General features: G+C 35.5%; 3 protein-coding genes and 1 long non-coding RNA gene across 17 annotated transcripts; all 4 read left to right on the top strand.

The window, feature by feature from the left end:
- The first annotated feature begins 167 nt into the window (after window positions 1-167).
- Window positions 168-4596, top strand: LOC104723655 (putative boron transporter 3). Of its 3 annotated transcripts, none has more exons than XM_010442075.3 (13): window positions 168-638; window positions 1164-1318; window positions 1412-1494; window positions 1601-1793; window positions 1894-2032; window positions 2133-2298; window positions 2402-2568; window positions 2664-2837; window positions 2921-3016; window positions 3096-3230; window positions 3307-3614; window positions 3718-3988; window positions 4094-4596. In XM_010442075.3, exons 2-13 carry the CDS (start codon window positions 1209-1211, stop codon window positions 4448-4450), a joined length of 2199 nt encoding a protein of 732 aa, XP_010440377.1. In that variant the 5' UTR covers window positions 168-638; window positions 1164-1208; the 3' UTR covers window positions 4451-4596. The 3 variants fall into 3 exon arrangements, with proteins under 3 accessions (XP_010440377.1, XP_010440442.1, XP_010440513.1); XM_010442140.3 differs by having other exon boundaries at window positions 620-897; XM_010442211.3 differs by having other exon boundaries at window positions 637-1019.
- A 1589-nt stretch (window positions 4597-6185) lies between these two features.
- LOC104723569 (hydroxyproline O-galactosyltransferase GALT3-like) lies at window positions 6186-9399 on the top strand. 2 transcript variants are annotated; one of them, XR_015557254.1, is made up of 8 exons: window positions 6186-6488; window positions 6851-7612; window positions 7689-7900; window positions 7974-8252; window positions 8353-8465; window positions 8569-8745; window positions 8833-8940; window positions 9039-9399. XR_015557254.1 is itself a non-coding variant. In XM_010441978.3 (8 exons), exons 2-8 carry the CDS (start codon window positions 6859-6861, stop codon window positions 9243-9245), a joined length of 1866 nt encoding a protein of 621 aa, XP_010440280.1. In that variant the 5' UTR covers window positions 6186-6488; window positions 6851-6858; the 3' UTR covers window positions 9246-9399. The 2 variants fall into 2 exon arrangements, 1 of the variants encoding a protein (XP_010440280.1); XM_010441978.3 differs by having other exon boundaries at window positions 7974-8251; window positions 8336-8465.
- Window positions 9400-10598: 1199 nt separating this feature from the next.
- On the top strand, window positions 10599-16398 carry LOC104723473 (uncharacterized). 9 transcript variants are annotated; one of them, XR_015568798.1, is made up of 10 exons: window positions 10599-10769; window positions 11071-11330; window positions 12179-12277; window positions 12367-12397; window positions 12537-12599; window positions 12699-12776; window positions 12919-12992; window positions 13299-13360; window positions 15736-16012; window positions 16115-16398. It is a non-coding gene; the product is annotated as an uncharacterized LOC104723473 (long non-coding RNA). The 9 variants fall into 9 exon arrangements; XR_015568763.1 differs by having other exon boundaries at window positions 12367-12439; XR_015568789.1 differs by having other exon boundaries at window positions 12132-12277.
- Window positions 16399-18161: 1763 nt separating this feature from the next.
- Window positions 18162-20303, top strand: LOC147949483 (uncharacterized). Of its 3 annotated transcripts, none has more exons than XM_087469494.1 (2): window positions 18162-18345; window positions 18816-20303. In XM_087469494.1, the coding sequence occupies exon 2, from the start codon at window positions 18864-18866 to the stop codon at window positions 20139-20141; it is 1278 nt and encodes a 425-aa protein (XP_087325620.1). In that variant the 5' UTR covers window positions 18162-18345; window positions 18816-18863; the 3' UTR covers window positions 20142-20303. The 3 variants fall into 3 exon arrangements, with proteins under 3 accessions (XP_087325620.1, XP_087325651.1, XP_087325578.1); XM_087469525.1 differs by having other exon boundaries at window positions 18213-18345; window positions 18819-20303; XM_087469452.1 differs by lacking the exon at window positions 18162-18345 and adding an exon at window positions 18359-18522 and having other exon boundaries at window positions 18819-20303.
- Window positions 20304-20928: the final 625 nt, after the last annotated feature.

Here is a 20928-nt window from a genome sequence, read left to right as displayed (position 1 = left end):
CGACTAGTAGTAGTAGATATTTATTTTGGATTTTCGTCCAAAAAATGTGAAAAACCAAGAAATCATTGTAAATTCGTCATTGTCAGAAATGTGACCTCTCTTTGGAAAAAAAATGTCAAAATCCTATAAAACGTTATGTATATGTTTTGAGGAGAGAAGAAGATAATGAACCAACTTGACCACTATTAAACTTTATATATCATTTATAGAAAAATTGGTAAAGAGTGAAAAAAGAGACGCAGACAATTAAAACACCGGGTTAGGCGCGGAACAAGAGTACAAAACCAAACCAATCACGAGCACGGTCTGAATACCGAGGCAGCCAGAGAGCACAGAGACAGACATCTCTCTCTCTCTCATCAGATCTCAACACATCACACTCGCTTTATTCATTTTTTAATCCAACCTTACAGTACTTTATTTCTATTTTTCTTTCTTCTCCAGCAATATTAACCTGCAACAGTTTGTTTAACTGATACATAAAAAAAAATCTCCCACGGCTCTTGTATAGAGAGAGGTCAAAAGCGTAGAAAAACGAAAGCTACTCACATTTTAGAAAATTCTTCTCTATTTCATCCTCTCTTTTAGTCTTTAGAAAGTTGTCTTCTTTTAGCCATTCTGGTGCTGTTTTGTCTCTGGTAAGTGTTTCTCTCTCTCTCTCTCTCTCTCTCTCTCTCTCTCTCTCTCTCTCTCTCTCTCTCTCTCTCTCAGTCATTCTTGAATCAAAGCTTAGATCCCATGTCTTTTACTTCTTTTGATTTTCTTTGAGCTTTCCTCAATACATTGTGTGTTGTAAAGTCCTCTCCTTTTTTGCCAAATTACCCCATCATCAAATCTACACAACTCTTTTTTTTAAAAGACATCCTCCGCAATTAGCGCTTTAAGTTTCTTTTTAAGGTTTCTGCATATTTGGATCTGAGTATCTTTAGTAACAAGAGAGTGTTACGCCCACTAAAAATTGTTAATTACCCTTTTGTTTATATTAGTTACAAGTCAAGCCAGTGTCAGCAATTGGAAAAGTATTTTGAATCTGAAACGTTCTAGTTGGATTAGATTCCCAATATTGGTTATAATAATGCGTTGTCTTAACCATTCATTATAATCTTGTTCGAGATTTCCTGGGTTTTGAGCTTTAAGTAACAGAACTGAGTGTTGTTTTGTAGGACTAGGACACTGTGAAGTTGGAAACTTGAACAGAACAACTCTACATGGACGAAGCAGAAAGCTTTGTCCCGTTTCAGGGAATAAAGAAAGATGTCAAAGGAAGACTCAAATGTTACAAGCAAGATTGGATCAGTGGTCTCAGAGCTGGATTTAGGTATATTCATCTTTTTTTTTTTGCTTTTACAAGAAGTGGTAATGCTTGAGCTTTTGTGATATTTAACTTAATTTTATGCAACCTGTTTTATAGGATTCTAGCACCAACAACTTACATATTCTTTGCATCCGCGATTCCTGTGATTACATTTGGAGAACAGTTGGAAAGAGATACTGGTATCATAATGACATTTTTTGGTTCCCTCATTCATCTTTACTATCCTTTTGATTTTAATGGAAGTAACAAAAAACTTATGTTTTGTTTCTTTTGTAACTTGACAAGATGGGAAGATTACTGCAGTACAAACCTTAGTTTCCACAGCATTGTGTGGAGTGATACATTCCATTATTGGAGGACAACCATTGTTGATTCTTGGTGTTGCAGAGCCTACTGTTATAATGTACACCTTCATGTTCAATTTCGCTAAGAGTAGAACGGATTTAGGCTCTACTCTCTTTCTCGCTTGGACTGGATGGTAAGCTCAGATCTTTCTCTTTGCATTCCTTTTTAAAAAGCTCTAAAAGTCTCAAAACTTTATGAGATGAGTCATTGTCTTCTTTGATTTCTTTTATAAGGGTTTGCTTGTGGACGGGGCTGTTGTTGTTCTTGTTAGCTGTATTAGGCGCTTGCACCTTCATCAATCGATTCACTCGACTTGCTGGGGAACTGTTTGGTATCCTAATAGCCATGCTTTTTATGCAAGAAGCCATTAGAGTAAATAAAAGAGCTTCCTTTATTTAATTACTGTCACGACTTATACTAACATTTGCAACAAAAGCTTATTCCTTTATTTTGAAACTCCACTTTTTTTCAGGGCATTGTGGATGAGTTTGGTGTCCCCGGAAGAACAAATCCAAGATTAGCTGAGTTTCAACCTGCTTGGGTGTTTGCAAATGGAATGTTCGGTTTGGTTTTGTCTTCTGGACTTTTGTATACTGCACTGAAAAGCCGAAAAGCAAGGTCTTGGAGATTTGGTGCTGGTAAGGAACCTTGGTGTTCATTCTAACACCAAAGATCTGGCTAAAGTTCATGTTCTTTCTTCAAGCAAGAACCTCAGGAACATTGGTATCCTTGTGATTGCAGAATGGTTACGCGGGTTTATAGCAGATTACGGTGTTCCAGTGATGGTGGTTGTGTGGACTGGTATATCATACATACCTTGGAAAAGTGTTCCTCAAGGAATACCGAGACGTCTTGTTAGTCCTAATCCATGGTCTCCTGGTGCATATCAGAATTGGACTGTCATTAAGGCACTAATCACTTCCTCTCTACTTATTAGTACTCTCTTTACTACTAATGCTTTATTTTTGATATTCATCAAAAGTGCATGATCAATAAACTGCAGGAGATGGTGGATGTGCCTGTGCTTTACATTCTTTTAGCGGTTGTTCCAGCGTCGATGATTGCAGTTCTTTACTACTTTGACCATAGTGTAGCTTCGCAACTCGCACAACAGGAAGATTTTAATCTCAGAAAGCCTCCTGCTTACCATTATGATCTGTTTCTTCTAGGTTTCTTGGTAAGAGATGTAGTATTTGTTTTTCTTGACTGATTTTTTGACTTGAACATTTAGATGAAACGTTGGGAACTTTTCATCTGTAGACAATCCTTTGCGGTCTCCTCGGGATTCCTCCATCCAATGGTGTCATCCCTCAGTCTCCAATGCACACTAAAAGCTTGGCAACATTGAATCACCAGGTTTGATTATCATACTAGTGTTTTATGTAAGCCTTCTATTACATTTGTCAAAAGGCATTTAAGACCAGTTGATGTGCAGTTACTTCGAAACAAACTTGTGGCAGCTGCGCGTAAATGCATCAGAAACAATGCAACAATAGGAGAAGTCTATGGAAGCATGGAAGAAGCTTACCAACAAATGCAGAGCCCTCTGATACACCAAGAGCCTTCTCGGGTATGTTTAAATCCATCTATATCAGTCTATAATATGACATATTTACTCATTCCTGATTTAGCACTGGGAATATCAGATTCAGGGACTCAAACAGTCACATATTCAAAAGGCTTCAAACGTAGATACACGGGTCGATGAAACAGTGTTTGATGTAGAGACAGAAGTCGAGAATATATTGCCAGTGGAAGTAAAAGAACAAAGAGTAAGCAACTTCCTTCAAGCTATGATGGTGGCTGGATGTGTTGCAGCAATGCCTGTAATCAAAAGAATCCCAAGCTCGGTTCTTTGGGGTTACTTCGCTTACATGGCAATCGAAAGCCTTCCAGGGAATCAATTCTGGGAAAGGATCGTGCTTCTCTTCACTGCCCCAAGCAGAAGATTCAAGTAACAAAATGAACATTTCCTCACCAATCAAGAGTATACAGTATCTTGTTTCTGCTACATTATTATTATAACTTCTGTGACTTTTGGTCTTTTTATTATACAGAGTTCTTGAGGATAATCATGCGGTGTTTGTTGAAACGGTTCCGTTTAAGACAATGGCAATGTTTACTCTGTTTCAAGCGGCTTACTTGCTGGTCTGCTTTGGGATAACGTGGGTTCCGGTGGCTGGAGTTTTGTTCCCGTTGATGATAATGTTTCTTGTTCCGGTTAGGCAATATGTGTTGCCTAATTTCTTCAAAGGAGCTCATCTTCAAGACTTGGATGCTGCAGAGTATGAAGAAGCACCGGCTATCTTATCATTCAACCTCAAACCGGTAATAAGACTCTCTTCTTCTTCTTCTTCTTCCTCTCTACTAAAGTTTAGGGCTTTATCGAAGATATACACCGTGTAACGTACTGCTTTCTTTGTCTGTATGCAGGAAGGGGAGGTGAGCCGTGCGACGTCGTTTGCGGATAGTGGAGAAGTGATGGACGGTATGTTCACAAGAAGCAGAGGAGAGATAAGGAAAGTGAGCAGCTTAAAGCTCGGAGGAAGTGGATCGGCAGTAAGTTCTCCGGTGGCAGGAGGAGTGGAGTTGATGAGACGGGTGGTGAGTTTTCAGAATCCAAGAGTGTCGGAGAAAGTATACATCCGGAGCTTGAGTGATTTCAGAGGAGGAGGAGGAGAGATAAGTCCGAGGTCGTCCGCTGGAAGAGCTCCGTTCAGTCCACGATCTGCCGCCGGAGGAGCAGGAGGAGGAGAACAGAGACTTTCTAATTTAGGAAAGTCTGTTTAGTATAGTGTTGTAGTGTCTTTCTTCTATAGCATATTTTTTGTTCTAACCTTTTAAACCAACAATTCAACTTGAACAAACCATATACATTTAGCTAAGTTGTTCCATTTGTATGTCATTATGAATGAAAAGAAGATTATTATCTCCTAGAGTTTGTTTATTTCAGGAACATGTAATATTCTTTAATCTTGCGACACTCAATATTCGTAAAGGAGTTTAATCTTGATAGATTCAATAATGGTCATGTACATCTTGAATTACTAATCTCTAATGCCAAATCCAATATATTTAGTGACTTTATTTTCTATTAATGTTTTTTTAATTAAGATTGCAATCCATTGTCATATGGAATTTGATCTGACTATGTATTGTTGTTTAAACAATCCACTTTATTGAGTACTTTGATTTTTGTTTGCTATTTGCCGCCAATGGTATTTTCTATATTCAATTATACAAAAAATAAAAGTATTTGTTATTGATACTTGTGGAAATTTATGTATTTAGAGAAATAAAATAAATTGGTTCTCTTTAGTAATAAAGTAAGCTTTGAGGATTAGTGCACAAGATGAACATGCTGCTACGAAAAAGTCAAATATAGTAGAATTTACTGATTAACTCAAATATATGATTGTCATTGCCAACTCCTCCTCTGTTTCTTCCAACTGCTTTGTTACAGTATTTAGCTCTTTTTTCAATATGAAATGATGCCCCTTGAGTGATTCTAAATTTAATAGACTAGCGTTCAAGTCGTTTGCTGTAGTGGATGCATTAGAAAAAAGAGTTAGCTGTCGATCCACCAACTCAGGAATATGCAAATTCAAGGTACTAACTTTCTCTAAGCATTCATCTTTGGTTGGCAGAGCTTGTTTCTTCTCTAAGAGTTCCGTTTCAGTTGTGGCTAAAGCTTGAAATCTCTCTACCAAAGCAACATCAATTCCAACAATGAAATCTATTACTTCCTTGAGATTCTTGGTAGCAACTCCTACATCATCCTCGGTTTGAGATGAAGCGTCGTAAATCAAAACTTAAAAGATAGGGTTTAGGGTATCATGTACACAGTTTAGAAGATAGGGTATAGGGGTTTATGGTACATGGTTTATATTCAAATCCAACTATGTTCCATTAATTTTGCTCATTTCATCAAATTATTAACCATAACCAAGTTTGCTGTATTTGTTTACTTCCTTATTGAGATACAAAATCGTGTTTTTAGATAATAAAAGAACTGCTTCTTTCAAAATTCTACAAGTTTAATAACTAAAATGTAAAAAAGCAATACTGCGTTTGATCTTTTGTGTAAATTAAAGTTAGGTTCATCCAAATTTGAATAACCTCGATCACTATTTACTGAAAAAAAACTCATTTTGATGGTTGTTATTATTCCGCCTAAAAGGGTAATTAACATATTTGCTTGTCTTCTAAAAACCATCAAAAAGAGGTAAAAATGATCTTTTTAAGGTTTTACAGTATTTGTTTAGCTTCTCATTTTTTTCTTCAAATAGTAATATTTGCTTGGAAGTGGGTCTACTCTTTCTTCTTTTCACATCTATTTTTTTTGGGTCAAACAACTAATGAATTTGCGGGAGGAGCAGAACAGAGACTTTCTAATTTAGGAAAGTCTGTTTAGTATAGTGTAGGCAACAATTCAACAAAACATATACATTTAGCTAAGTTGTTCCATTTGTATGTCACTGTATGAGATTTTTATAAATGAAAAGAAGATTATCTCGAAGAGTTTGATTATTTCAGGAAAATGTAAAACAACTGTTCATTCAAGTTCAAAATATGACTGCATTATTTGTTATCTCACAAAGCAATGCAACAAAAAAAAAAATTAAACAGAATAAAACGACACGACATCGTTTCGTTGTAACTAAATCGTCGTAAATAATACGCACCGTTTAGAGCAACAAGAGTCTCTGCTTCAGCTGTGGTAATGCCTTCGTCTCTCTGAGTTCTGAAACTGCAAATTGAGTGATCTTGGATCTCATCTCCATGAATTATTTTACTAGTAAAGTCACCACACATCAATATAAAACGGGTAAGCTTCTCAATTTTATAAAGAACCGAACTTTTTCACCTCTTGGAAACAGTGTGACTTAGATGTTTCAAAAACTCTCTTTTGAGCTATATTTCCCTGTTTGTACTGTATACATTAAACAACAATTTGCCATGATCTTGCTTCTGGGTCTAACTGTATTAATCCAAGACTTATCTTTTTCTGCACCAATTCAGTTTAATCTTTCTTCTTTTAGGGTAATGCCTCGGGTTAGTTTAGTTATATCCAACACCAAATCCAAAGTTTTGGGTCGTTGACCCTTGTTTGAGTTCTTCTTTGTTTAGTTATGATAAGTACCCCTTAGGATTATGCTAATTCTAATTCGAAATCTTGGTTTTACTTAGGTTACTAAATGATGCAAGTCATGCCAGTAGTGAGATTCAAAGCTGGTTTCACTACAGTCAGAATGAGGAACTGGTCGGTAGGAATCTCCATCATGGTTCTTACTTTGATCACTATCATCCGTTATGATCAATCTGATCACAAAAATCCGACAAATCATACAACCGATGATTCTAGTATAGAAGGAGAGAGTGTTCAGGAACCAGCAAAGAAGCCACATTTTATGACTTTGGAAGATCTTGATTATCTCTTTTCAAACATGAGCATCTCTGGAGGAGAAGAGTTGAATAGTTTGCTTGTATGGTCTCGTATGCGTCCGTTTCTTGAAAGGCCTGATGCTTTGCCAGAAACTGCTCAGGGGATCGAAGAAGCTACATTGGCCATGAAAGATTTGGTTTTCCTGATCAATAAAGAGAAAGGAGCATCTTCTGCTTTGGTCTCCAAGGAACTTGTTAGAAACTGTCCTGATTTTGTCACTGCATTTGATGGGGATTTGTCTGGTTTAAGGCCTGTACTTGAGCTCCCTTGTGGTTTAGTTGAAGATTCTTCAATAACTTTGGTTGGTGTTCCTGATGAACAGTCTAAAAGCTTCCAGATTCAGCTCGTTGGCTCGGGATTATCAGGAGAAACCCGCCGTCCAATCATCTTGCGTTACAATGTGAATTTTTCTAAGCCATCCATAGTGCAGAATACATGGACAGAACAGCTCGGTTGGGGAAACGAAGTGCGATGTCCATATCATGGGTCATTTAAAAACCATTTAGGTAACAGAACTCACATATCTTTTCCCTTTTACGCCATCTTGATGAGTGTTGAACTGTTTCTTGGCAACCATTGTAGTCGATGAACTTCCTCTCTGCAACAAACAGACCGGTGGAATCACTTCGGAGGAAAGTTCCAATGATAAGGCAACTATGGATTCTTCTTCTCTTTCAAATGCTAATTTTCCATTTCTCAAAGGGAGTCCCTTTACTGCTACATTGTGGTTTGGCGTAGAAGGTTTTCATATGACAATTAATGGGCAGCAGGAGACTTCATTTGTTTACAGAGAGGTAGGGATGACTAGGCCCCTGTTAGTTTGTGAGATTGTTGCTTTGTTTAAAAACTGACATATTTAGTTTGTAGAAGCTCGAGCCTTGGTTAGTCAGTGCTGTCAAGGTCTCAGGTGGTTTGAAAATGTTATCTGCCTTAGCCACAAGACTGCCCATTCCGGATGAACATGCATCTTTAGTAATAGAAGAGAAACTTAAAGCTCCATCTCTCCCTGGGACAAGAATCGAATTATTGATGGGTGTTTTCTCCACTGGAAATAATTTCAAGCGGCGTATGGCACTGAGAAGATCTTGGATGCAATATGAGGCAGTAAGATCAGGCAAAGTGGCTGTTCGATTTCTCATAGGCCTTGTAAGTATTTCTGCAAGTTAACATTTATCCTTGGATTTATACATTTCTTAGCAATAACTTGGCTTCTTCTTGACTCTTGCTCGGCACACAAATGAAAAAGTCAATATAGAGATGTGGAGAAAAGCTAAGGCATATGGAGACATTCAGTTTATGCCGTTTGTTGACTACTATGGTTTACTTAGTTTGAAAACAGTTGCTCTTTGTATTCTCGGGGTAAGCTATTTGTTTACACAAAACATAGAAACTGTGAGATATCATATCACTTCTTGCCTTGCCTTGGTTAATCTCTCTCTGATGTCTCTCCATGTTTATACAGACCAAAGTTATACCAGCAAAATACATAATGAAGACGGATGATGATGCTTTTGTGTGGATCGATGAACTCCTATCAAGTCTAAAAGAAAAGCCGTCTAGTGCCCTTTTGTACGGTTTGATATCATTTGCTTCGTCACCGGACCGTAAACAAGGCAGCAAATGGTTTATCCGTAAAGAGGTAAGACTTCTCAATATTTCTCACACCTTTGTGTGCTCTATCCGCTTAGAAACTCATACAGTATATGGTGGCTTTCTCTTTGTGAAGGAATGGCCTTTAGATTCATATCCTCCATGGGCACGTGGCCCTGGTTACATCATCTCTCATGATATCGCGAAGTTTGTGGTGAAGGGTCATCGTCAAAGAGATCTTAGAGTGAGTTTTGTAGTTTCATCATAGAGTTTGGTTATATAACTAATCAGAGAGATCATTATTAAGTGACGTTGTTGTTCTTATGTTGTTTTTGTTGAAAGCTTTTCAAATTGGAAGATGTGGCGATGGGGATATGGATTCAACAGTTCAACCAGACAATAAAAAGAGTCAAGTACATCAATGACAAAAGATTTCATAACAGTGACTGTAAATCAAATTACATTCTTGTTCATTACCAAACTCCTCGACTAATTTTGTGTCTCTGGGAGAAGCTGCGAAAGGAGAGCCAATCTATTTGCTGTGAATAGATATCTCAAGCATGTAACTAAGTTAAAATGTATTTTTCTTTTCAACTTGTATAGGTTGTGTGGATACGTATTTAAATCCAAACAGAAAAATACAAACCAAAAATAATTCTGTAATCTCGCGACACGCAATAATCGTAAAGGAGTTTCAATCTTAGTAGATTCGAATACAATAATCGTCATGTACAGCTGGAATTACTAATCTCTAAAAACTGCCAAATCGGATAAATTTAGTGACTTTATTTTCTATTAATGTTCTTTTGATTAAGATTGCAATCCATTGTCACATGGAATTTGATCTGACTATGTGTTGTTGTTTAAAGTTTAAACAATCCACTTTATTGAGTACTTCGTTTTTTGTTCCTTTTGTTTGCGCTCATATTTGCCGCCAATGGTATTTTTTAATATATTCAATGGAAATTTATGTATTTAGAGAAAGAAAATAAATTGGTTCTTTTAGTAATAAAGTTAGTTTTGAGGATCAGTGCACAAGATGTACATGCTGCTACGAAAAAGTCAAATATATTAGAATTTACAGATTAACGCAAATATATGACACATTCATTACATATTGTAAACCACGTTGATTTAAACTTAAAACCTCTAAATTTTTACACATGAATTACAACATTTTTGGCATTTTTTCATCATTAATTTGGTGCAACTATCTCAAAATCAAATTTGGCGTTTATGGATGCTTTAAATGTATCATGAAGACATTATCAGCTACAATTATCTGAAAATGGTTGGCATATCTCTATATGTGATTCTAGTGGTTGACTCCTTTTACTCTGAAGTCCCATCTCCGGTTTATAGGGCAGGTAGTTGGGCTAGAACTTTGGTGCCTTTAATTCTCTTCATCATTATCTATTTTACTATCTACAACTAGATTAGTATCCGCGATACACCGCGGGGCAAATTTTTATTTTATTTTCTTGTAAAATATAATCTTTTTAAACTTATAATATAATGTGTGTCTAAGTTTGTTGTCTATATATTTTAAAAATATATATATAATTCTGATAATGATATTGAATTATTAATATGTGTATAAGTGAATGATATGATGTTATTTTATGTATATAATGTAATTATATACACAATTTTTTGCCTAAATTCTGTCAAGCTAAAGACCATTTTTTTAAAAAACTTATGTTTAATTTGTAAGTTTAAACTTATGAATATTTTATGGACCCCAAAGAGATATTTAAAAATTATCTACCTAATATTAAAAGTGATTGTTCCTATGGTTTTGTTTGGGCCTTTATTTTTTTTATTGGATCCTAATTTTGTTGTTGGACTCTACTGGGCTTCCCATAATTTTTAAGAAAAAAAAAAGGTCCTAAAATTGAAATCAATAACGACGTTTAGTTTCTTCTTCCTTTCATAAGAAAAAAACAAACTCATCAGATTCCAGATTCGATGCCCATAATTTCGCTAACCGATATAAAAAAAAACATCGATCTGGGTTCTAATATTTTATCGATCTCTACTGCGAAGAAGATTGGGATTCTAGAAATGGAAGAGGTAAATTATCAGCTTTGATGGTAGTGTTATTTTGAATGCTCCGATGATCTAATCTTTCGTCCATGATTCTGTAATTAAGTCAGAAAATATGTATCAAGTCATATAAAATCTGGTTCTACTTGTTTAGATTTTGTTTTGTTAATAGACTTGTTTTTATTGATATGAGGATTCGTTGAAGGTATAAATCATTATCTCCGATTATATTAGGAAGAACAAATTGTAAAACTAATTGAACCGATGAGATGTATAGGCTTGGTTTTGGTTTCAAAATCTGATTTTTTGATTGATTTCTGGGCAACAGGGATTTCAATCGGCAGGTCAAGGTATACCGCGGATCATTGATAATGGATGGTTGCCACAACTCCAATTTATCATTTCATCTCGATGATCTGCTCCCACAAAGATAATAAATCTGTTTGTTATTTCAAACATATCTTATTTCCTTTTTTATAAAATTATAAATTAACGTGTACTTCTACTATGTGTAGGTCACAGACTCAATAAACTGCTGATATGTTGTCTACACACAAGAAGCTCTTTTCACATAAGCAATGGAAAAAGGTCAGTATTGTTTATTATTCAAAACTCGTCAAAATAATTGAATAGCAATGTGAATTATAAAATAATTGTCTGCAAAACATATAGTTCTTTAAATCACAATACTATAAACTATAGTTTTTGAGAAAAAGTAGTAAAGATTGTATGTGATTTATTTGTTGAATTTTGAAAAACCATAATATAGTCTTGAGTTGGTTAATCTTCACTACTACTTTCATTGTAATATTGTTCCAGAGTTTCATCTTCATCCTCTATTCATTGTCCCTTTGTTAGTATATTAAAAAAATAGGATCCTCAATTTTAAGTATAACCAAGTAATCTAAAATATTAGTTACCGTCTAGTGTCTGGGAAAACAATGCAGCAGCAAATTCTTCGTCTAAGTTTATTTTTGATGGCATATGCTCAGTAATTAGAGATGCATCTCTTAGCTGTTTCTTTGTTTTAGAACTTGTTCCTACACTGGATCGTCCTTTTCACGCAAATTCAAATTTGTTATTCAAAATTATACTATAAGTACATATAAACTGTAAACCACAAAGAGTTTGCTGATGTTTTGTTCCATAAATGTGTCTTACCGTTTTTTGTCTCAGACGACAATGCACCTGCTGCTTTTTTGTCTAAGTTATTTTTTTGTAATCCTTGATGATTACTATGAAATGGACCAAATTGGAAAGTCGTTGTATTTGAAATTGTACTAACTCCAGATCCTCCTTTTCCACAAAATCCATAGATAAGTTATTTGTTAGGTGCAAAGAAAAGAACCATGACTGCTAATGTTTTTGCGAATCGTAATGGACTTCTAGAATACCTGGTATTGAGAAGTCCATTCTGGTCCTTGACGATATATTAGGGGTCCTGTCTATAAAACTGTGTGATGGTCTTGGGGACATGCCATCATTAGTAAGTCTGATTGAGGTCAGCTGAGAGCCTTCACATAAGAAAGAGAGAAGTAAGTTAAATAAAAGTACCATATAGAATCAGTCTTACAGTCCTTGTATAAGTCAAATATTTTTCTTAACAATTTATACTTACTTGAAGGTGTGTTTTGTCGGTTGCGTCCTATTGACTGGTATGTTGCATCAAAGAATAAATGTCCTATAATAAAATAAAAGTAAGAGACGCAGGTTATACTGATAGTAAAATACCATTAGAAAAGTAAGATTCAATGTGTTGCTATCGATTATCCTCACCAATATGACTATTTGTAGGTGTAGCAGCTTTGAGTTGGAGATTGGTAAGAGGTGTTTGGTTTTCTGCTTGACATTTGCTGGGTAAGTTGCTTATGTCTCTTAAGACATTTCCAAAAACTTGATTTAGAGGACATGAATATGATTCAGTCACTTGAGAAGTCTGACGGGTACAATTTGTAGGTGTGTGTAAACGCATCTTCTTTGTACGCTGTGATACTTCTTTTTGGAGAGTAGTCAGAAATGGATTCTGCGTAGTAGGTATTGTACAATGGTTATTCTCCTTTTGACTTTCATTATTTATGTTTACTTGACGTTTGGTTTTCCCTGGGTGAGAATTCTCATCTTCTAATTGTTCTGAAATCTTTGTCTTCTTCTTCATGTTTGATTACACTTTTTGCAGGATAGAAGAAATGATTAAAGATATACAGAGCAAACAATAGCAAGGCAACCAAAAAGCAATCCCGCAGAAAAAAAGTAAGAGTATATGTCGTGATCTTTACATTATTTTTTCAATCTTAATAGTAAATACGTATGTGATAATTCATGATATTGACGATATATGGTAAGTATTGACTGGTAAACAATCAATTAAAATAGAAAATATATTATTGTTCTAAATTATATACATACATATAGAAACTACTTAGAGTGGAAGTTAAAACTTATTGTACTCAATGGATTTAAATTTATGTTTTGTTTAGTATCATATAAAGTTGACCGATATATAATTATATCCGTCGTGGCCAAAGCTAATCATAGGTTTTTTAAATACATTTTCAGACTATAAATTATATTACATCGGCGAACTTTTGATAATTTCTCAAGGCGTCAAATTTATTCAGGTAAGTGAATTTATAATTATGTACTGTTAAACATAAGAACGCCATAGCAATGTTTAAACCGGGATTAAATAAAAAAATTTCATTGACATAATGATATTGTTTGCTTCACGGCGAATATAAATTTATAGTTATTAAATTTATTAAAAAAATTTTACCAATTTAAATCTCGGTTTATTATAACATAATGGTTATAAAGTAAAAAGAAACTGAAAAACAATATAATTAATCGCCAATTATTTTTTATTCTAGAATAGAGAATTATAAAGTAACAAATCACGCAAGGTTCCAAGTTCAAATCCAGAAATAAATTGTAAATAAAACTCAACTAAATTCGTAATTAAAAAGCATAAAGAAACGGCGATTGGTAAACGACTTATAATCTCTGGTCTTCCTTTCACATCACTACTTCTCAGTCTTGATGTGCACACCTCCAGTATTCTTTGGTTGGTTCTTTTTTCCATTAGATTTTCTGATACCCTTCCCCTCTCTTTGATTGACCTTGGAACCTTCAGAATCAATGATTCCTTCATTGTCCATGTTTTCATTTTCTTTGTCCAAATCTGAGGCTGCAAGACACAACTTCTTGGTTGTGGATGATTGCTCAGCAGACTCCACATTGAAGGATGATACACGCTTGGAAGATGGTGTATTAGTTTCAGCACCATCTTGACTGCTAGTCAGCATTAATTGCATCTATCAAATGGATAGAGAAAATAATATAGGTTAATTAGAGACTCAACAATTTAAGTTGAAAATGTAAACAAATTTTAGATTTAAACTTAAATAGGACCTGGTCACCGGATACAATAGATTCTGGATGTATTGTATCCTGAGATCCAAGCATGCTCTCCTCTCCCAACGTACCATCATTCAATAACACTTTTGCAACCTTGAAAGAGTCCTTACGATCATAAATATTTGCCTTGTCAACACATACCACAAAGAGGTATGTCTTTCCAATGACATTGTTGATTGCGTCTGGCAAGTTGTCTGGGTCTGAAATCTATATTGCTCATAATAAAATTAGTATGACAAATCTTATATTTAAAACACCAAATTATAAGTATAAACATAGTAGATCAAAATACCTCAGCTAGTGATCAATTTAAGAGAGTAGTAGCGCTTTGGATGATGATTTTCTCAGCTGTACTGTCAAACAGCAAACACTTGGTCTCACCAGTATTACCCAGGACCTTAAAATATATCATGTACCTAAAAATGTTTTTTCAGATTGTAAGACTTTATTTCTGACTAAAATTATTACTTGAAAAAACGTAAGAATCATACCTAGCATCAACAAAAGTTACAATGGATTTGCAGACATCACACCAAAACTTTTGTTTTGTTTCACTGGTCACTTTGTCATTGGCGTTTGGATAGATATGAGTAACCTTTTTGTTACAATTTTTGCAACTAAAATAGTACCACGACCAATCTGTATCAATTGCATAGATGGTGCACAACAACCTTGCCTTACCAATCTGAAATAGTTAAACATTTCAATTGTTTTTATAATGTTAAGTATTAGCAGTTATTGAATAGATCTTAGTAGTTATAGATACCTCGTCAGTTGTGAGTAGCTCTGATATGGTTTTCCTGGGAAACTGATCATAAAAATCATCAGTCAATGCTACAATCTGGTTATTTGGTACATTCTCTCGGAAGGTAAGAGCCAGACCATCGTTTGGAAGTCTGTATGAAAAGGGAAATTGTTAAAGTACTTTAATCATAATAAGGGAAAATTTTAAAAACTTCAAATTCTCACGTTTGAATAAAATCAGCAACTTCAGGATAGGGAGGGTTGATAAAAACTTGGGTAGCACTGTAAGAATTAGACAAACTCACAACACCTGAAACACATGATTTTTAACATTAGTAGTATCTTATCATATTACCATATATATAATTAAAATGACTCATTCCATTATACTTATACCATTATAACCAATTGATAAATAACAGAGCATACCTTTAAAGTTTTTGACTTTCGCAAATCTGATCACACATATCACTGTTGGTCCATCAGCTTCCTGACAAGCAGCAAAAACTTGTTGGGCAAGTGCACCCCATAGTGTGCAAGGTAACCTTACATCACTGTATAAGAAGTGAGTTAATAAATAAAAGTTTTTGTAAACAAAGCCATAACTCAATCAATCAGTTTTTGCAACACAACTTACTTTTCATCTCTCAACTCGAAATCGAGCTTATGATTCGGCTTGTTATTAGTTTCCTTTTCCTCCAGTTCTCCTATGTTAACAACTTGGCCGATTGCATCTATGGTATAAAATTATAGTTTCATAAATAGTACAACAAACTTATGTGTAACTGATCATATACTTGTTAATAAAAATTTATACTTACCAACTAACATACAGGGATTAATCTCTTCATTCAAAATTGGCTCAAACTTAGCAAGACTCAAGTAGTTGGATGCAGATACATCTTCACAACGCGAGACAACCGTTCTAGTTTGAAAACCAATCTTGTACAAATGATTAGTTGGGCGAAACTGACCAGTTGCATGAGTAAGGCCGAAGGTTTCTACAAACTCCCACTCACCAACTCGAAGTTGAGGAGCAAACCGTGGAACTAAATCCTTCTTCACGCTTGCATGTATTTTAACACCCTGAGATATATATGAAACGTAGCAAGGTTAGACATATACGAAAACGATTTCCTTTCAAAGTAATGATGTAAAGTAAATAACTTGTGTATCCGAAAGCACCATCTCTAATGTTTCTCCGGTTTGGACAGTGTATTGGCGCCATGAATGCAAGATCTTGACTTGGATCCTCCATGAAGATTTGTAAGGACGTAGATCTCGGAGAAGGGCAAATGAAGCTGCCATTGAATAGACGAAGGAGACTTTGTTGGTAAGGTATGCGTTTTTGCTGTGGTAAGATGTGAGGTTAGTTCCTCATATTCTTCCATTATTTATATTGATGTGTAGAGTTTACTCTTAAAGAAAGAATTTAATGTAATTCTTGGTGACCAAGGAGAAGATCAATGTCAAATTTAATGGAGGAATTATAGGAATAGTTCATTATGTTGATGTAATAAGGAAGGCTTTGAAAGGTTTCTTCCTTATTATGTCCATCGAATATTTTATATAGAGTCTTATAAAGGAACTAACAATAATGTAGAACTTGCCTCATTATTTTGATATGATTTTGGAAATCGATTGGGTCATAATTGGTAAGGTTTACCCCTTCGTTTGCGTAATACATATAGCAATCGTATATCATGCATTCAATCTGATAACTAATGGGGCAAGTGAGTTAATTCATTTAGATCTAATAGGTTGCTAGGCTTATAAGGTAAAGGAGAATAGGTTCAAACAAAACTGGCCTTTTAAAAGTAGAAGGGCTTTTAACTAAGTTGATAGATAGGTATGTATAACAAAAGCCCATCAAATGAGTAGAACATATAACATTAAATGGCATTTATTGTGAGAACTTTCTATATTAGTATTTTTGAGCAAAAGTTGCTGCAAAAATACTAATATAGATTTCCAAACCGTTAGAGTGTTTTGGTTTTATCACTAGTTTTTTGGATTGTTTGCCTTGATTCAACTGGATTGTCCAGGCTTATATTTTCTGTATGTGGTAGCCATCATGATATGGGGGTTTCATAGCTATCTATGCCTATGAATATGATCCAAAAGTCCAGCCTTTTTGGTTTTAATTCTTGACTATTTTTGTTGTTGAAATGATATCTATTTTCTCAACTATCCCTGGCCGACTAATAGGGCATTCAGTTTCTAATACTAAATTAGCATGCAATACTAGTTAATTTTCTTCAAAATTTATGCGGAGGTTCGATTTCTTAACATTAATAATATAACTCCTTAAAATACAAAAACATACCAAAATTATCATAAACATCAAACATTAAGACATAGTTCGCGTACGCAGGAACATGCATGGACTATTAACTGGAATGCACAAAATAATGTTTCAACACCACTGTTTATCTGTTCCACAAACACACACAAAAAAAAATCAACGTTATAAATGAAATTCAATCTAATACTAAATGGAAATCAATCAAAAGAAAAAAGTAAGAAGGGACTTACAAGGAAGTAGATATCAATTTTGTAGATCAAAGAATAAGCACTCCGAATTCCAGCGTTAATGAAACTAACTAACGACAGCCAATGGCATGTACGTAAAGGTCTAATTCTTCTCCATTTTGTTCTATTGTTTATTGCACCAACATAAAAATAAAAAAAAATAACTAATAATCAAAACCAGTAATATGATTAATAGTTTACTTATCCATCACAATAAAGAGCGACCTTACCATGGCCAAGTTAAAATAGACATATGTTGGAAACGTCGCAAACAACACCAACGAGTAAAGGCTTGTGAGGTGAACTCCAAAATGCCAAAATAGTAATCAAATAGACAGTTGACACAAAACTAATAACAAACAGAAGAGAGAAGAGATACCAAATCTTGACCCTTCCGCATAGCCGTATCCTCAAAATCAGTATACAATTATTAAACAAAAAAAAAAAGGATGGAGGGACAGCTACGTTCGAAATTGTGCTAACTAAAATCAGTCAACCCCTCTCTTTATTTATATTTTAGTTATTTACACACATAGAGACATAGGTTAAACGAAACCGACCGATATAAATAAAAATAAGGAAAATAAGGATAATGAAGCATCTCAATATATCATAACGACGATTTAGTTCCGTGCATGATCACAAGAACAACTAGCTACACTTTTGACAAAAGGAAAAAAAAAAAACAACTACATACAGTGATGCATAGCATGGAATCAGTACTAAATTACACAACACACGGCTATAGATATGCGCGTAAAAGAGGGAGGGTGAATATTTGGCGTTATGATAAAAAGGAAATTCCCCTCATCGAATTTATGGTTCCGAAATTATTATTCTTATCTCTGTCCTCCATTGAACTAGAATTCGCTTCGTTTCGTCGTCTCGGGCACGTCAAGCTTCTGGTTCCTTCGTAAGTTTCTGACACACTCGCGTGGTATATCGTTTTTTCTCGTTGCTTGCCTAGTTTTGATAGGACCTTGCACTCGCGTGGTACATCTGATCCGTGCTGTAGATTTGCTTATGTACTCTTTTACATCTGTAAGAGTTTTGATTTGCTGCCTTTCTCCATTGATTTATGTGCTTCCGGGTAGGCCACTCGTTCGTACGATTCTGTTTCTCTTCTATTAAATTGCATTGCAATCTAAAAATGTGAGTATTATTATTATGTTGAATCCAATCGTAGTGCTATGGTTTATGAACCTTTCTTTCAAGCCTAGTCGATTTAATCGTGCATTTGTTTCCCAGATCTCACAACTTGTTTGTCTTTGAAACGTTAAGCACCAAGTAGTAGTTAATGTAACGGTTTAGGATTAGGAACCTTTTGGTTAAATCTCACTGTAAATGACTACATGAAGTGCTCTGGATTATTGTCTTGTGCAGCAGGGATTATCCTTGACTGGCTTGTTTGTGTTTTTCGGATCGCTACGAATGGATTCCAACAAGGAAGAAGAGGCTTTGAGGGCGCAAAAATTAGCAGAGGAAAAAATGATGGCTGGTGATTTTGTTGGAGCTCATACATTTGTTACCAAGGCTCAAACACTCTTCCCCAATCTCATCCACATACCGCACATGATGGCCATATGTGATGTACATTCTTCTGCACACAACAAAATCAATGGGCTTGACAATTGGTATGGTATCCTTCAGGTTCACCGTTTGGCTGATGCCGACACAATCAAGAAGCAATACAAAAATCTCACTCTGCTTCTTCATCCGGACAAGAACAAGCTTGCTGGTGCAGAGGCTGCTTTCAAGTTGGTTGGGGAAGCCAATGGGATCCTTTCTGATCAGATGAGACGTTTACTGTATGATGCCCAATTGACCCTTTCTAGGGTGCGTTCAAATATTGCTAACGTCGGTGGAGTGCCACCTCGTCCTCGTCCAACCGCTGGTGGTCATAAAGAAGAATATCAAGAACAAGAAGCCGACAAAAGGAGAAAAGAAGATGTCGTCGAGGAACCCTCTAATAAGAGGAGGCGGAGCAGGTGGTCGAGTGCAAAGCAGGAGGATCCTAACGCAGAGGCTGAAAAAACTGAGAGACGCAGAGAGTATGAAGAACTCCAGAAGAGTGTGGAGAAAACATGGAATGAGGCCCGTGAGATGTCGAAGCGGCGCTGGAAACGTATCCATGACTCGAATAGGAAAATTATGAACAACTTGCCTGTTAAGAAGCCTGATGATCACATTGACCCCAAGGCCCAAGAGCTGGCAATTCTATGGAAAGGAAGAATTAGTACTGCAACTCCAAGATCGTCGTCATCCCTCGAGGTGTTGGCTTTTCTGCAATTCATTGTGACATGTGGATTGCAGAATTCAGTGATCAATCCAGATGAGACTGCTCAACTTGCCTTCTCTATTGCTCATCCCAAGGAGGCTCCAAAACTCTTTCAATCACTTGGTCTTGAAACTGTCGTCATCTCAGAGATTGTTGAAAAGCTTCACGATACACACCAGTTTATTGCCGCCATCCGGCTTAGTTGTTTCTTTCAGCTTAATGGCTTATTTCCTTCACTGCTCCTGATGATTGATATCACCGCTTTAGCAACTAAGTTCCAGGCTGATGACAAAGATTGGGAGAAAGTGAGAGACATACTTGAACTTGTGGCAGATTATAAGCTCGAAATCGATGTTTCAGAAGACCTTATTGCCAAGCTCATGGATCAGCAACCAGGCAATCAAAATCAAGTCCCACCATCAAACCTCTGATCTGCGGCCTGGCTAGTTCCTTAACCTGAGAGGAGTTTTGCAAGATTGCAATAATTCAATTATCGTAAGGAGTTTTGTTTTGTTTTTGTTTTGCTCTTTCACCTGACTTTTCATTATGATCTCGTTTATGTTTCTTGTTTAATTATATGAAATACTTCACCATTTAGTTTTAGCCCACTTATAAGTTAGAATGATGATTTAGGGTGGAACATAATAAACTTTTAAAATTAAAATCAACAAATACTTGCTAGAGAAGACTTTTGTTAGGCTATTCACATGAACATTGATATCTTGACCAAGTATATTAGAATGCTAGAATATCCCACACTAGAAGATGATCCCTAATAGAATATATATATCATGTCTTTGAAATGATTATCTATTTTTTTAACTGTTGAATTACTATTCTCTAAAAACTGCCAAACCTAATTAATGATCATAAACTTATCATTGTCATCATTGTAAAAAGATGAACTGGACACTACTTTATCCAAAACTCCGGCAAACCAAGGCTTTTTTTGTGCTTTGTCACTGGATTAATATTGATTATAGAATAAGAATGTTACAATCATGAACATGGCTTGTGGAATGCCTCAGACTGTACAGATGCCAAAAAGACTAAAAACTAGTCTAAACCCAGAGAGATACATGTTGTAATTCATGACCATGATCTTTTAAAAAAACCAGAAGAGGTCACCTACTAAGAGAGCCTTTGCTAATACCTTATGACATGGTGTAAAGCATCTCTCCCACTCCTGCACTTAGACCAGAGGATTGAACTCTCGTT

The sequence above is a fragment of the Camelina sativa genome, chromosome 1, assembly GCF_030686135.1.
Source record: "Camelina sativa cultivar CO46 ecotype springtype chromosome 1, ASM3068613v1".
Classification (NCBI taxonomy): Eukaryota; Viridiplantae; Streptophyta; class Magnoliopsida; order Brassicales; family Brassicaceae; genus Camelina; species Camelina sativa.
This window is presented reverse-complemented; position numbering and strand designations above follow the sequence as displayed.

Coding starts and splice junctions, on each gene's coding strand:
- LOC104723655 (XM_010442075.3), top strand. CDS start 1,209: ATGGACGAAGCAGAAAGCTTTGTCCCGTTTCAGGGAATAAAGAAAGAT. Junction 3,017..3,095: donor TGGCAACATTGAATCACCAG/GTTTGATTATCA, acceptor GTTGATGTGCAG/TTACTTCGAAACAAACTTGT. Junction 3,989..4,093: donor TATCATTCAACCTCAAACCG/GTAATAAGACTC, acceptor GTCTGTATGCAG/GAAGGGGAGGTGAGCCGTGC.
- LOC104723569 (XM_010441978.3), top strand. CDS start 6,859: ATGATGCAAGTCATGCCAGTAGTGAGATTCAAAGCTGGTTTCACTACA. Junction 8,746..8,832: donor AATGGTTTATCCGTAAAGAG/GTAAGACTTCTC, acceptor CTCTTTGTGAAG/GAATGGCCTTTAGATTCATA. Junction 8,941..9,038: donor ATCGTCAAAGAGATCTTAGA/GTGAGTTTTGTA, acceptor TTTTGTTGAAAG/CTTTTCAAATTGGAAGATGT.